The 16,354-nt window shown below is 41.5% G+C and overlaps 2 protein-coding genes across 10 annotated transcripts in view; one reads left to right on the plus strand and one right to left on the minus strand.

The window, feature by feature from the left end:
* The window catches only part of rdgB (retinal degeneration B), a 1,063,172-nt gene that overhangs the window by 363,933 nt on the left and 682,885 nt on the right, over nucleotides 1-16,354 (minus strand). For all 8 annotated transcript variants that reach the window (XM_043425624.1, XM_043425622.1, XM_043425620.1 and 5 more), the window contains one exon: nucleotides 6,214-6,500. In XM_043425624.1, the coding sequence (XP_043281559.1) occupies nucleotides 6,214-6,500 (287 nt within the window). The remainder of the gene's footprint in view (nucleotides 1-6,213; nucleotides 6,501-16,354) is intronic.
* The window catches only part of LOC122414392 (uncharacterized), a 237,537-nt gene that overhangs the window by 73,703 nt on the left and 147,480 nt on the right, over nucleotides 1-16,354 (plus strand). The window lies entirely within an intron of this gene.

The following is a 16,354-nucleotide window of genomic DNA, read 5'->3' on the forward strand; positions in this document are numbered from 1 at the left end:
TAAAAGCGAAGAGATTGTCTTGGATTCATTTATTTTTTTTAAAAAGAAAACAAGCGTGACAGGACATCGGGAATATTGAGTTTCGCGAAATACAGCGTGCGGTAGACCTTGATTTTCGGGTTTTTGCGATTTTAAAAAACAGATTTTTCTTTGTACACTTTAAAATTCGAAAATTGAGAAATTTAAAATTTCTCAGACAGAGAATTTGCAACGTATTCGGGTCTTTCGGGTCTTTTTCTCGCCAGATCCGATTAAACAAAGCAAGACAGTTTAAAAACAAAAAACACAAAATTGTTTTCGAATTAGAGAGCCAAGGCGCAAAATTTCTTTTATTTTTGTCAGAATTCGGTCAAATAATTGAATAAAATTGATTATTTTTATATTTTACCAAAATTAACAGTGTCCGCGTTTCCTTCATACCTGCTCCTTATTATTAAGGTTGCTCGAAACGACGCGTGGCGGCGTTCAGGTCAGGTCGGTAAGAGCGTTTCGTTACAATGTTTATTATGTGTTTCCAATATTAATATAATACGTATCTATTATTATATTAAACATGACTCAATTTTTTCTCTTCTCTTAATTGAATCCTCCATGCTTCGTTTTTACGAAAAAAACGGTATATTGAGACGATCCAGACGGGTCGATAAAATAGTTATCGGACGCACCGATAAAGTAGAGCGCGGTGCGACAATCAATCAATCGAGGCGCCAGCGGCTGGGCTCGCGTATCGACCCACCTCTCATCGATCATACACGTTAGCTATCTCTTTAAAATTCACTTAAATAAATCCAATCGTCTAACATGAAAATATTTGAAACTTACGAAAGAATTAGGGAAGATTAGGAAGGTGGGAATCTCACAATAAAAGCACTTGCAAATTGAAGAAATTTTATAATATCAAACAACTCGTGCAAATTCAAATTCAAATGTATTTCGCGCGCTTCAGAGAACAAGCGCACATTCGCCAATCAAGAGATCCGACCAATGCGAGACTTTCAAGAACAACGAATTAAGAAATCATTCACTGACAATTGGCACAACGAAGTGTCGCGTTTGCGCATCGCTGGAACTCCGAAAAAAGGCATTGGTCCGAGCCAATCAACCAATAACGAAGAACATACGACACAAAATTTAACCAATCGGGTAGTTTAAGAAGGATTGAGATTAACTTGATTGGTGAATGGACGTAATTGTCGCAATGCGACAAAATTATTATGATGGTTGGTCGTTGTTTCGCGCGAGTATAAAGAGGCCATGGAAACTGGTCTCAAGAGCCAGTCTAGTCCTCATCACGCTAGACCCGCTTTCACTAGCCGATCTCGAGATTCGCAACTCGGATCCGCATTACGCAAACTAGCCGACTCTGGCCTAGGAAACCAGAGCCCGCTTTACGCATTGAAAGAAAAAAGAAATATCGCTCAGGAAGCAACCTTTATCATATACCACCGACTCATGCTGACAGGGTGGGCCCCATTCGATTTCGTTTGGGTTCAGGATTGTCAGTGTGGGGCACCGATCTAGTCAGGAGGGCGGGGATGGTTCGATTTCGTTCCGTCTGAAGATTTCTGGCTAGATTACCTATTCCTTGTCTGCCAAGAGGGAGGTGATCGTTCGGCTTCGTTCGATCAAAAGATTCTTGGTGGATTCCTCTCACTCATGCCAGGAGGGCGGGGACTGTTCGATTTCGTTCTGTCTGAAGATTCCTGGGTGGGTTCTAATCCTTGAATAAATCTCTTTTTGGCTTCCTGAGCTCAAGTAGAGACCATTTAAAGGTTGTTGAACAAACATTTTTTACGAATCCAAATTAATTTTCGAATCAATCAGAACTATCAAATCATTTTGCGAAACACTAAATCATTTGGGAAACACTAAATTGTATTTGCGAAACACTAAATTTAATTTGCGAAACATAAATTATTGTTCAAGTACTATGAAATTCATTTGCGAAACACTGATCAAGTTATATTGCGAGACATCCGATAGTTTGCGGACTTAGAATCATTTGCAGTAAAAGAAGTTATTAGAAATTTATTTTGCGAATCTAAAAATTATTTTAGAAATCATTTAGAATCCATTGGCGAAACATTAATTATCTAGAGCACCGAATTGAGTCTATGGCGAACCTTGTGCGAATCGAGAAAAATCATTTATGCGATCAAATTATTTGGCGAAATTTGAACAAAAATTATTTGCGAGCATCGAATTAGAGATTATTCCTTTTATTTTGTTAAATTATTATGCGAATCAGAAACTAATTACGAACAGTCCATTTGGAAAATTGCTGAGATTTTGTACTCAAACAGTCACCAAACACAACAAAAATTGAATAAAAGCTTTCTTTTGTTTATTTTCACATTACTTTGAGTTAACTCTTGTTTTTCTTTCATACCTGCTCCTTCTATTTATAAGAAGCTCGAATTCACGCGTAACGGGGTGTTCTGCCACCATCGTACCGTTACAATATTCATTTCAGTGCCTAGAACTTTCTCAAGCAAAAAATCTAAAGAAACCACATTGCGTGGTTTACTATTACTGAAAGTAATTTCAATAATTTCTGATTTAATGACGATCACTGAAAATAATTGTAATGATTTCTGATTTAATTACAATCACTGAAAGTAATTTTAATGAACTTCAATTTAATTGAAATTACTCAATGTAATTTCAATAAACTCAAATTAAATTGCAATTACTGGAAATAATTTTAATAAACTCCGATTCAATTATTATTACTAGAAGTAATTTTTATAGAATTCGATTCAATTACAAATTATCTTTAGTAATTTATAATTGTTAATTTTTCATTAAGTCACAACACTGAAGTACTGTGACAAATAAATTGACGCAACTTGGAGGTGTATTAATAAAATCCAATCAACAGTCGGCATTTCTATATTCTTAACGTGCTATTTAATATACAATAAAAAATGGATCGCGATAAGTTGTTATTCCGATGTGTCCTTTTGTATTATTTTGATTTGAAAAAAAAAATAAGGCTGAAGCTCACCGATTACTCGTGGAAACTTATGGGGAATCTGCCCCATCCGAAACAGTATGCAGAGATTGGTTTAGAAGGATTGAAAGTGATGATTGTGATGTTTATGATAAAGAACGGCCAGGCCAACCGAAAAAATTTAAAGATAAGAAATTAAAAGTGTTATTGGACGATAATCCCGCCCAATCTCTTAGAGAATTTGATCAACAACTTGGAGTCGATAAATCAACTGTATCACGATGTTTGCATGCCATTGGGAAAATACAAAAAGAAGAAAAATGGCTGCCACATCTATTGATCGATAGTGCTATTGCGAACCGGCTAAACATTTGCATTTCATTACTTGCAAAGCAAGCAAGAAAAGTTTCTTGGGGCTTTTTGTGATCGGAGGTGAAGAATGGATCTATTTTGAGAATCCAAAACGAAAAAAATCATGGGTTGATCCTAGTCAACTGATAATATTGACTCCAAAGCGGGGCATTTGCGCTATAGTAAGACAATGCTCTGTATTTGGTGGGATGTGGAAGGAGTTATCTATCATGAATTGTTAAAGCCGAATGAAACAATCACCGCTGAGCGTTATAAATAACAGTTCGAGAATTTGTACAAAAATTTGATGAAAAACGTACAATCAATTGCATCGAACTGACGAAAAGTGATTCTTCTTCATGATAACGCAGTCTCGAACCCAGTCTCGCTGGGTGAGAGCCGGGCCCGTTACCACTGAGCCACTGCCTCTCTAAATCTTTTGTACATTTCTTTATCATTAAAAAAATATAAGATTGTTTGAACGCACGATTATAGAAAATTAGTATATTAGGACCCAAGGCCTGAAAGTTGGATTTCCTGACATTCAACATTTGGGCCGTGGGTTGTATACTATTTTTCTTGATCCCGTAGCCGAAAGTACGTTGAATAATTACTAGCCATCGTGAGGGGGGGGGGGGGGGGGGCGCCCGCCCGACTTTTGCAGGACCGAGGCGAAGCCAAGGTTTTGTTGGTCGGGGCGGGCAATAAAAACATAAACAAAAAGTAATAAAATACACTCAATAATACAAGATTATTAGTACAAATAAATAATTCCTTGATAAATGTCTGATTCAAAGTCCCATGATAGTTAACAATTTCTAATGAATATTTCCCGCTATACTTGACAATTTATATGAATATGTGCTTTCCTATGAACCTGGAATCTGGAAATACAACATTATTCCGGACGACCATATTCATTTTATTAGTCCGGTGATATTATTTTCTGTTTTCATATCTGGATGAACAAATGTATGTTATTCGTCCGGGTTCATGCCAGTATAGCGCATAACATGAATGATGAAAATTACGCTATATGCGCCCGCTTGAAGCAAATAATTATTATTGACAACGAATAAACAAAATTATGGCAACAAATACAGACTTCACATTCATATATCGAAATGTCTTTTTTTAAGAAATATCGTCAGAGCGTACTGACGATATTTTTGCGGCCGGTGATCCTTTATTTCGTCCGCCAAAAATTGCCTTTTGGTTTGGGAGTCCTTACAAAAGTATTTTTTTACGTCTTTTATTCTCAAGAATTAGACTGGCGCTCTGGTCTAGTGGTTAGCGTGCTTGCCTCTAAACTAGAGCGCCGGGAAGGTCCTGGGTTCGATTCCCGGTCTCGTAGCCTTTTCGCGGAAATTGAAACATGAGCGTGACGTAGCTCCAGGCGTATGTATGGGTCACACTCAGGTACTTGTACCTGTGCGACACATGCATATGACTGTAGTTCATGTTTACATTCCCGTGAAAAGGCGCGACGTAGCTCCGATACCGTGAGGCGAGCTCAGGGCCGGGCTGTAGTGGCACAGGTTTTCCGCAATTTCCCTGTGCCCATGGAATCGAGTGCCATGGCAAATGCGCTACAGAGGGGGAAGTCGGGTGCGGCCGTATGGGGGACTGGTTACTGATCCGGACCAGACCCCCAGGGGGGACTGGCTACTGACCCGGGCCGACCCTGCAATAGGCGAAAGCCTCTACGCGGGGGGACAATACGAAATAAAAAAAAAATATATTCTCAAGAATTGGAGAAAAAATCCTCACCCATTATTTATTCAACATAAAAAAATAATGAAATCAAGAAATGAGGGTTTCTTGAAAATCTCAAAAACCATTTGAGATAAACAACTAAAAATTTGGCTGAATTATCTTTGTTTGATACCAAAACGATCCCTCAAATGCGAGTCGAAAAAGCCGCAAGGGCAGATTTCTCATACAACCCGACTATACCCTTTTGAAAGACAATATGAACATGGATTCCAATTCACCAGCTAATGCACAAGAAAATTTTTAGTAATATTCCTACTGAGTACTGAAACTCAAATACCCAACAAATGTGAACATAGATGGCTTCATTCCAAGCATTCAACGTTTTGAATTAGAGTATGCTAAACTCAATCCAATATTTGGTTTTTTTTTCTTTTCGAAAGTAGATTCAAAATTACAGACCTTGAAAATCACGCAGGACCAATTTTCATCTAATTCAAAACAGTTTTTGTATTTTGGTCCATCATTCCAAATCCGTCATTTTGAGTTTGTGCATTTTGAGTGCAGATACGTAATCAGCGACCTCAAAAACCCTCGAGTACAAAATTTCATTCGATTCAAATCATTTTTTGCATTTTAGTCCGCCACTTTGGGTCCACCATTTTGAATTTGTTCATTTTGAATGCAGATTTGGAATCAGCGACCTCCCGTCTACCCCAGCTATCAATTTTCGTGGAAATCTGAAAATTTTTTTTTCACCGTTTTGGGCACTTGACGTAAAAATGTCTGGCCACCGAAGGAGTTAATATTTTTTCATGTTTTCTTTTGACAATTTTTTGTACCATATATTAGTCAAAGAGTCTTGGAATTTGTTTTTTTATGCATCCGAATTCTCTAAAAGAAAAAATATGTTGAAGGTTCGCATGGCATTATGCATTTCTAGATTCGGAAAAAGAGAAAAAATCAGAAGATAACTTCGGGTATAAACAAAATAAAGAAGAAAATCACTTGAACATTGAATTCTTCCCAATGTTAAAATATTTTCCCCATGAGCATTTTTTCATATTCATACTAGTACCAAGTCTTCGGGTGACCTGTATCAACACAGATTAATCAAAAATTCCCTGGATCGGTACTGCTGGACTTTCGGGATTCAAAAATATATTTATTGTTCAATTATGATTGAATGCACTCACGCAAATGGTAAGGTTGTCCGTTACCCAATGGATATTTCTGATATCGTGCAACGTTGACAGGCGGTAACTGCGAGAATCTCGCGGAAATGAGTGGCTCGAGCCTTACAGCCACAGGATCAGTCGGATGGAATAAATTGTATACTTGATTCACCAGGGGCCTCGGTATATCGTTGCTTTTTTCTCCAGTTAGTGATATTTTTCTATAGGCAAGTACTAGGGCAAGTGGACTGCCAAACATGAAGAATTCGCTGACGTCGAAGTCGAGTTTGCACTGTTGTGAATTTTCACTGAAAAAAAAAAATATATATATTGTTCGTATCATTCAGTGCTATTTAACGAAAATTAATGGTACAAAGAATCTATTGACAAGATGGATTCTGATTGAATTGAATCCATGGAAAAACCAAAAAAATGTTATGTTTGGGCCATTTAATTATTATTTTTAGATAGTTTGAAGTATATTTACAAACTCGTATTCTTATATGTTCATTTAATTAGCATATTTAGCAATTTGATAAAATTATATTTATGAATATAGTGTAACCTAATGCGCTTCCCAAAATGCAACAATTTTAATTTTATTCAATAAAACCATTTTTCAATATAAAATTTGAATTTATCACGGTCGTGTTAACGAAATAAAAATATTTTGCCTTTTTGTTTTTACTTGTATGCGATGTTTTAAAAATCTGGCGAGAGAATGAAAGGTCACGAGAAAATGGTGCCATTTATTGTGTGAAATTGAAAAAAATTATTTTCTAAAGCGATTTGATTTTGTTTGTACAATAATAGTAATTGCACAATAACAGTAATTGTGTATTAAGAAGCTAAAGTAGAACTTTTGAACTCTGAATACGATATTGTCAGTGCTCGGCGACGACTCTTACTAACAAGATCGCGCGAGGAGTTAAAAGTGTTTGCCTCCGAGGTGCAATAGATACTTTATATAACAAAACCACGTTTCCGAGCTTTTTCCAAAGTGTCTGCGGGGTCTGTAGTAGGTGTTTAGACCCAACGAATGTAACCCTGCGTTTTCGTAAAAATCATTTTTTTTTTAAGTTAAAACTCTTGGAACGCATTCATTTGTTACGTCCCGAGAGGGAGGATTAGATGGGGACGCACAGTCGCCGATTTAGAGAGGCAGGGTGTACTTTTGAGTACCGCTACCGGTGAGTCTTCCTTGGGACTAATGCGGCGCCCGAGGACACACGTTATATTTTCAGATATGCGTGACCTTTGTGTTGAGGTTGTGCTCGCAAATTGGAAGGATTTTCCAATTCTGAAGCGGTGTCGAAGGCTTCTCAAATGAGTGCTGGTCACAACATTTTGTTTACTACAAAATATACCGATGAGTTTATTGATAGACTTATACACTTATTTACACTGTTAGAGTTGGTAAAATTATTACTTGTATGAGTTAGCGATTTGACTGACGAGTTTAAGTTTATGAGATTGGGCTTCAGTCTTAATGTTGTGAAGGTTCGCTGCTAACTGCCTTAAAACTAGAGTCTTTTTTTGACTTCGTCGGAGTTAGAGGGTGAGATGCATCTTGGGGATTGGATGCTGTAGAGGGGATTTTTTCTATAAGGTTTTTCAGTTTGGATTGGTTAATAGGTCGTAAAGTGGGTGTTCTGACTTGGTGATTGGATTTGAATATGAGGGAGACTTTTCCGGAGATATGATTGGAGGAAAAGTCGCGCGAAATTTTCTCCGAATTAGGGAAAGTGTGTTGAGCGGGGTTTCCAAGATCTGCACATGTTGCACTTGAATATGGAGCGTGCGTTTTCGGGACTCGTGAAAAACATAACTTTCGAAACGCAGATGTGGAGTTCGTGTGAATTTGGAAAATGTTAGGCAGGCAATACTTGGAGATAAGGACTGTTTATTATTTCCGGTACTGGTCCTGCAATTTTAGTGGCGACTGAGAGTCGCGGAGCATCTGGGGTGCACATGCGTTTCGAAGAATTTGGGAAAATTGAAAGTTGAAGAAAAAACAGGTATGCGAGAGCGTCCAGAGTCTTACAGAATGTATCGGTTTACGATCCATGTATTGTTCTGGGGTGGTTTAGATTCTTTGGAATATGTTTTATGTCTACATATACTATTGAATGTAGACTATTTGTCGACGAATGATGATGATTATTTAAAGATCTAAAACGAAAAAGTGCGGGGCGTCCAGCTTGATACTGGGACGCAATACCTCCCTCCTTTAGATTGAGCGTCTCGCTCAATTAGATTTATTTGAGTTTAATCGTGAGAATTATGCAAAGGGTTGATGGTCATCATTTGTCGATTTACAATAATTTGGAATTTATTAGACTTATGAACTAAAAATTACCGTCTTGTTATGATACTTTTTTATTATTGTGCGTTCTTATGACTAGGCGTTCTTAGAATATTTGTTCGTTATTATTTATTTCCTATATGTAGTGATTAAGATATTCATTGAGTTTTGACCAGTTGTTCTAGCTAATTTTGATTTGATGTGTTGTAAAATAACGAATTAAGGTATGTACTGTGTTACAACATATTGCTTATCTTAATCAATAATTTTTGAGGTATTGTTTATTATTACATAGATTTTGTGTCTTCAAGATTATTGTTAATTATTTTTATTGTTCTTATATGTAATGTATATATATTGTGACCGATTTTTCAAGTGTCACAAAATCAAATTCTTCCGCTCATACTATTTTATGTTTTCGAGAAAAGTTCTTATTCTCGTGGGCGCCAGCCACCGAAGTGACATAGTATGATCGGAGGAAAATGATGATTTGCCGGCTTCGCTTGCAGCGGAATGGGCGGGGTGAATTGGAGAATAACTGGCAAAACAAAAATTAAATGGATGATATTTTAATTACTAATTTAACAATTACTTTGGAAATTACAAACATTAACCTCGATGAGAATTCTGCCGGGAGAACCGCGAAATAAAGACGGGAGAAAAAGTCGCGAACTCACACTACAATCTTCACACACATTCGATCGGGAGCCTACACTCACTATAATCTATCACGAGCTCGTATTTTCTGTCATGGTTCTACTCGTGGTCAGAAATTCGTTAAAGATGGAATACGATGACAAATAATTACGGGATAAATAAAATTACTGAGCCCCCGATATTCGGTTACTCCGCCGAGCTATTACCCGTCACACGCGTTCGCAATCCCGATCCACGCACTCTTTCTCACTCAGACTCTCTCACACATATTCCCGACCTTTCCTCTCAACTTTACAAAAAAAAAAAACGAGCGATTACTAAACAAAATTTGAGATTTTCGCGTCGGCGACGCAACTGAAAATTTATTCGATTTTACTTTTCTACCCCGAACTTTACGGAACGCGGGCAACAAGGAAATCAAAAGCCGACTTTCTACGGGACTGTAATTTTTTGAGAAGAATTCCTGGTTTGTGAGAAGGAATCGTGGATGAAATTGTATGGCCGGGTGAAGGAGAAATAAATCACTTGAAGCCGAAAGAATTTGGTGTAAAAAATGGGAAAAAATATCACAGTTTTATTAGTCGAAGAGTTCACAATGGTTTCTCGAAGATTCCACAGGTTGCCAAGATGGCGGCGAAATGATCGAAGAGAGCCGTTAGAGAAATAATTCCGATGTTATAGATCCGAAAACCACGTTAGGAAAACCGACAATTGCTCAAAGTGAACGCTTCAATTACGCGGGCGTAAATCGCGAAATCAAACCGGGCACTTCAAGAAATTTAAGAAAGAACACTAGTAGAACGGTTGAAAAATTAGAAGAGTTGGAAGAGAATCCGTTAAAAGCCCGAAGCACGAGGATCACAATCGATCCGTCGCGTACCGAAATCCGTGGAAGAAGGGCGTAGAAGGCGCCGGTGAGCTACCGGCAAGTATAGCACGAGGGAGGGGAGCGCGCGCAGAGAGCACGGCACCGTCGAGCTCAAGCGAGAGACCAACCGTGCACTGAGGGCCCCACGCGAGAGAACGGCGAACCATGCCCTTTTCTGAACATACTCCCCGCCTTCGGCAACCGATGTTGACGAAGAAGTAACCGGAAGGATGCATAGTTTCGAAATGGGCCGCTTGAATGTTGAGGCCGTGCGAAGTGAGACGACTCGGGTGAGTTCGTCTTTTTCAGGGTGAAATACGACCGGCTGGCCGGAAGTTGACCCATGAACTGTTGAGCTTGAAGTGCTCGAAACCGTAAACCTTTCTCGCAACGAAGAATGAAGGATCGAATTGGTGCTCGACCTCCAACGATCCAGTAGTTGGGACGAAGGAGTGTCAGAGTCGATTAAGTTCCGCCGTGAAGAGTCTTGAAGTGCGCGTCAGTGATGACGAGCGTCGTAAACGTCGAATGACGAGGAAGAATCACCGGATGTTTTACTTCCGAATTTAGAATTGAATGCTGTAGGCGTCTCCCGACGCGAAGAGTTCCAAGCGAATTGATGAAGGGAGTTAAGGCCGACAGGAAATGACCCCGAGCCAGAAAGTTCCCGTTTGAAATTAATCGAAGTTCCGCAGAGAAGTAAGCCGATTGCGTATGTAACACCCAGAAGAGTCTTGCTGGTTCAAGCTCGTCTGGAGTGAGCTGTATGTCCGTCCGAACCGGTGAGGAGCGCTCGAATCGATGAAGAGCCCGTTGACACATTGCCGTGATGCGAAGAAGTCGTGTCAATGAAGAATACCGATGTACAAGATCCCAAATCTCGCCTATTGGTTCGAGGTTGGATGTGAAGATGAAGCCGGGCCGATGCTCAAGTGGAGCGTCCGTAGGAAGATTTATTGGTTGTGCCGGCCAGTTGTCTGAAGTGCTCATTAGCCAAGTGGGACCGGACCACCAGAGCGAATGCTGGATAACTGAAGAGGAGTTAGTCCTCGCGAAGCACAGTCCGCTGGATTCTCCTTTTCTGAAATGAAGCGGCATTTTGCCGTTGAAGTCAATTCTTGAATGAGTGAAACTCGATTCCGGACGAAGTCTTTCCAGCGAGCTGGTTGTAAAGAGACCCAGGTGAGAGTAACCGACGAGTCCGTCCAGAGATAGACAGGCGCGCCGTTTAGCGGAAGCATTTTCTGGACGTATGAAATGAGCCGAGACAGAAGAAGAGCAGCCGAAAGCTCGAGGCGAGGAATACCCAGCCGTTTCCGAGGGGCTACTCTTGTTTTGGAAGAGATGAGCTTGACAGACGTCGAGCCGTCCGGAGAAGATGATCGAAGATAAACCACAGCAGCCATCGCGAGCTGCGAAGCGTTAGAAAATCCGTGAAGGTCGACCGAGTCCGTTGGAGAAGAATGTAGCCACCGAGGACGCGAAATAAGGGTTCAATCGCTTAGACTTTTGCGAAATTGCCACCACCGAGGTTGAAGTCGTTCCGGAAGAAGATCATCCCACTGCAGTTTTGCGAGCCAGAGCTCCTGCATGAAGATTTTGGCCGTAATAATTCCTGGAGAAATGAAATCAAGCGGATCGAATAAGAAAGCAGTTTCCGAGAGTGCGATCCGCTTAGTTATTGTTGAAGAGAAGTTTGCCTGAAGATTGAGCCGGAACACATCCTTGATTGGATCCCAGACTAGGCCCAAAAGCTTCGTCGTCGAATCCTCTGATTTAATCGAAACTGCTTCAGGTTGTAAGGCTGAAGAGTCAAGATGTTGAAGAGCCGCTGGTGAATTTTGAAGTCCATTTCTGAAGGGGAAGGCAACCGCGAGTGCAGATCCTTTGAAGTTGAAGGGAAATTTCTAGAAGCTCTGAGACAGAATGTGACGAAGGTAAGCCGGAATAGCGCATGTCTCCGAGATTAGCCTAAGTACTGTCCATCCAAGCAAGGTTCGTTGAGCGATAAGATCGACAGGCTGGCCTTTTATGACCTCCGACTCGATTTAATTTGCCGTAGGAGTCGGCTCCGATGATGAGATTGATGTGCCGAGGTTGAAGAAACTCTGGATCGGCTAGCTGTAAGCCGTTGAAGTGATGCCAGGATTTTCGTCCCGTTGACGTGAAAGAAGGAAGCGAAGCGGAGAGTGAAGGCCGTGACCGAGAGAGAAACCGAAGAGACGTGAAGAGACGAGAGATAAACGGTGATTGCTCCCCGCGTGCGTCGTCGGCGGAACCGCTGATGCACTGGAAGGTGCTGTAGAGACCAGGAATGCGACGTTCGAGTTTGCTTGGACCGTAGTCATGATTGGTTAACCCGCGCGAAAATGTCCAGAACCAATGATACATGACTAGCGCGTGGCAAAAGAAGACAAATGAAGGACACCGCGAAAAATTGTAGAAAACGAACGAAGGCTGGATCATTCCGTAGAGCACCGTCGAAGCGATGAGGGATCACTGTACGTGATGAAGCGCACGTAGAGACCAGAAGATAACCAATAAACTTGTTTGAATTGTTCGAAAGAGAACCGCGAATATTTCAACTGCGAAGCAGCAGCGGGCTGCTCTCACATAGCCGAGAATTTCTTTAACCGAAAGGCGAAAGTCGAAGTATTGCCGAACTTATTCGAAGGAATACACTGTATTAATCCTACAATTTGCCCGGAAGTGCCACGGTTGTAAGTCGTGAACACTCCCGATTGCAAACCAGAATGAAGACGCATCGTTCGAAGGAAACCCAAATAGTTCGCGGTACAATAATCATAATTGTTCCGTCGCAACACTAAAGGAATAGCCCGAACAAATATAATGAAGTATCCCCCATGTATTTCCGCAGTGCTGCGATTGTAAGTCGCAATGCTCCCGATACATTTGAAAAGTCGTAGAAACGAAAAAAAGGATGTCTGGAAAAACCCGTAGGGTACCGTAGAAGCGCAGCAAAATCACTTTCCGCGATGATGTGCACGGGGAGACCGGAAGAGAGCCAGTGAATACTTTTGCAATGTCCGAAAAAGCAACGAAGTCGGTAGAAAAATATCGCGACGAATCACTCGCGAGAATGTTTGAAGAGGCGACGTAGTCGACCGAAGAATATCGCAGCGTATCACTCGCGAAAACGTTCAAAAATGTTGCGGCGAAATCACTTGAAAAAGCGTCCAAATTGGTGCGGCGAAGCACTCGCGAACAAATTCGAAGAAGGGCCGACAAAAGTTTTGAAAAACGCGGTGAAAACACTCGAGAAAATGTCCGAGGAAGAGTCAAAAAAAAAGTTTCAAAAATCGCGGCGAATCACTCGCGGAATAGTCTAAAAAAATCGCGGCGAGACACTCGCGAAAATGCCTGATGAAGATCACGAAGAATGTTGAAGATCGACGAAGTCGAACGTAGGTACCGCGGATAAGCACTCACGAAAATGTCTGAAAATCGACAACGTCGACTGAAAATATCGCGGTGAAAACTCGCGAAAGAATGTTTGAAAATTGACGAAGTCGACCGAAGGTACCGCGGAGAAGCACTCCCGAAAAATGACTGAAGAAAGGCGAAGACAATGTCTGAATTATCGCGGCGAAAACACTCGCGAAAATGTTCTAAAGAATACGAAGAAACTGCCTGAGATATTCGCGGCGAGTCACTCGCGAGAATGTTCGAAAGAATACGAAGAAAATGCCTGGGTTATTCGCGGCGAAAGCACACGCGAAAATCTCCAAGGAGGAGTCAAAGAATGTTTTGAGAAATCGCGGCGAATCACTCGCGGAAGAGTCTGAAACATCGCGGCGAAAACACTCGCGAAAATCTCCGAAGATGAATCACAAAAAGTTTTGTAAATTCGCGGCGAATCACTCGCGGAAGAGTCTGAAATCGCGGCGAAAACACACGCGAAAATGTTCGAAGGAATGCGTTGAATATCGCGGCGAATCACTCGCGAAAGAGTCCGGGAGATCGCGGCGAAACACTCGCGAAAATGTCTGAAAAGCGCGAAGAAAATTGTTCAAGAATATCGCGGTGAACCACTCGCAAAAGATTGTTCGAAGAAGTACGAAAGAAGCAAAAATCGCGGAATGCAGCGGCGGTTCAGTCGCGAATATTATCAAAAATGATCTGCAGGAGGAATTTAATGAGAACTCCTGAGAACATTGAACTTGAGCGAAGGAGGCCGTTGAAGTTAGCACGCTTCTTTGTTAAGAATTGTGCGGTACTTACTCCTTGAAGCGATCTCGCGAAGTGAGAAACCGGAGCGATGACGTCACTGAGCCTCGTCGCCTTACCCGGTGAAGGATTGAAGTGATCCGGCGAGAGACTCGTTGCCAAGTGACAAGAGAGAGCGAAGCACGTTCTGGAGGCTTTGTGTGAGAGACGGAGACAGCACTACGAAGATCCGCACAAAGAGGAGATCGATACCGAGCTCACGCGCGCGCGACCACGTGTCCCGCAGCCACGAGATTTTTCACTGCACTGAATCCCTTGAAGGCACCGAATTTTTTATGCACTGAAGTCCGACTCACCGTGAAAATTATGCCGGAAAAAATACAAAAACCTCCACGAAATCCAACTCACCATCCGGCTCGAAGGACCATGTAATCTTTTGAGAAGAATTCCTGGTTTGTGAGAAGGAATCGTGGATGAAATTGTATGGCCGGGTGAAGGAGAAATAAATCACTTGAAGCCGAAAGAATTTGGTGTAAAAAATGGGAAAAAATATCACAGTTTTATTAGTCGAAGAGTTCACAATGGTTTCTCGAAGATTCCACAGGTTGCCAAGATGGCGGCGAAATGATCGAAGAGAGCCGTTAGAGAAATAATTCCGATGTTATAGATCCGAAAACCACGTTAGGAAAACCGACAATTGCTCAAAGTGAACGCTTCAATTACGCGGGCGTAAATCGCGAAATCAAACCGGGCACTTCAAGAAATTTAAGAAAGAACACTAGTAGAACGGTTGAAAAATTAGAAGAGTTGGAAGAGAATCCGTTAAAAGCCCGAAGCACGAGGATCACAATCGATCCGTCGCGTACCGAAATCCGTGGAAGAAGGGCGTAGAAGGCGCCGGTGAGCTACCGGCAAGTATAGCACGAGGGAGGGGAGCGCGCGCAGAGAGCACGGCACCGCCGAGCTCAAGCGAGAGACCAACCGTGCACTGAGGGCCCCACGCGAGAGAACGGCGAACCATGCCCTTTTCTGAACAGGGACAGAGCCGCCGCCGTGACACATTTTCTCTATATTCAAACTGATTAGACTGAGCGAAATTTTACAATAACGTGAAATGAATTATGCAATATTAATCCACGGGAATAATTATTTTCCATCGACCGAAACAAACAACGAAAGGTTGGACTTACAGCGTGTGAGACTGATTCCTGAGATCGCACGTCCAGTTCGCTCGATACTCCACGAAAATCTGAGGATATCGATCCTCGTTACGCAGCGCGTTATCATCCCTCCTTTCCCTCTTCGCTCCAAATTTTCATACGTTAGACACAGGCACGTCGCACGAAATCTTTACCATGGCGTCCCGAATTTTCGCGGGATTAATCATTCGATCCTTTTACCATTTCTGTAACCCCTAGCCCAGATTCGATGTTTACTATAGCGATTAATAACGGGAAGGAGGAATATTCCGATGTCAATCTCGAATTTCTGTCGAAGATCCTGAAACTCTCAAAAGGTCTGAGGCCCCTCTAGACGGGACTCCCCTGAGTTTTCGATGTAGCGGTGTTGATGACTCCTTGCGAATTTGAAATCTCCGATCTTCTCGAACTTTCGAGAATATGGTGCGTGTCACTTGTAATTGTGTGTGTTGGTGTGACGTGATTGTATTTTGCGTACGAGCCCTGCTCGAAGTACGCCAACGGTTCAAATGTTCTGTCCTCCAATTTTAAATTCGACTCTCCCAAATTGCATGAAATAATAAAATTAACGAATAAATTAAATAATGTTTTTCTTTAAACAAGGCCCTATGGAAATCTTTGTTGAATTGTTGCGTGACTGAAGTATCGAGCGGAACGAACGGGAGAGCATCCATGTCAGCTCTTTTATTTGCTTATTCTTTTTCGTCCAAAATAAAAAATCATCACAATATATATATATATATATATATATTCTAGTTTAATATTGGTAAAATTTTCCGGAGTTTCAGAGTTCGATGGGGGTATTCGAGGTGGGCTCCATTTACTTCGAGTCCGCGGAGGGGTTGCTTTTCGTTTCGTTTTGAGTAGGAGTGGGGTGTAGGACTAAGGGTTTATGTCAGTGTTGGTGGGGAATAGGGGTACGACTACGTTTTGGTGTCTTGACCA

This window comes from Venturia canescens, chromosome 8 (assembly GCF_019457755.1).
Source record: "Venturia canescens isolate UGA chromosome 8, ASM1945775v1, whole genome shotgun sequence".
Taxonomy (NCBI): Eukaryota; Metazoa; Arthropoda; class Insecta; order Hymenoptera; family Ichneumonidae; genus Venturia; species Venturia canescens.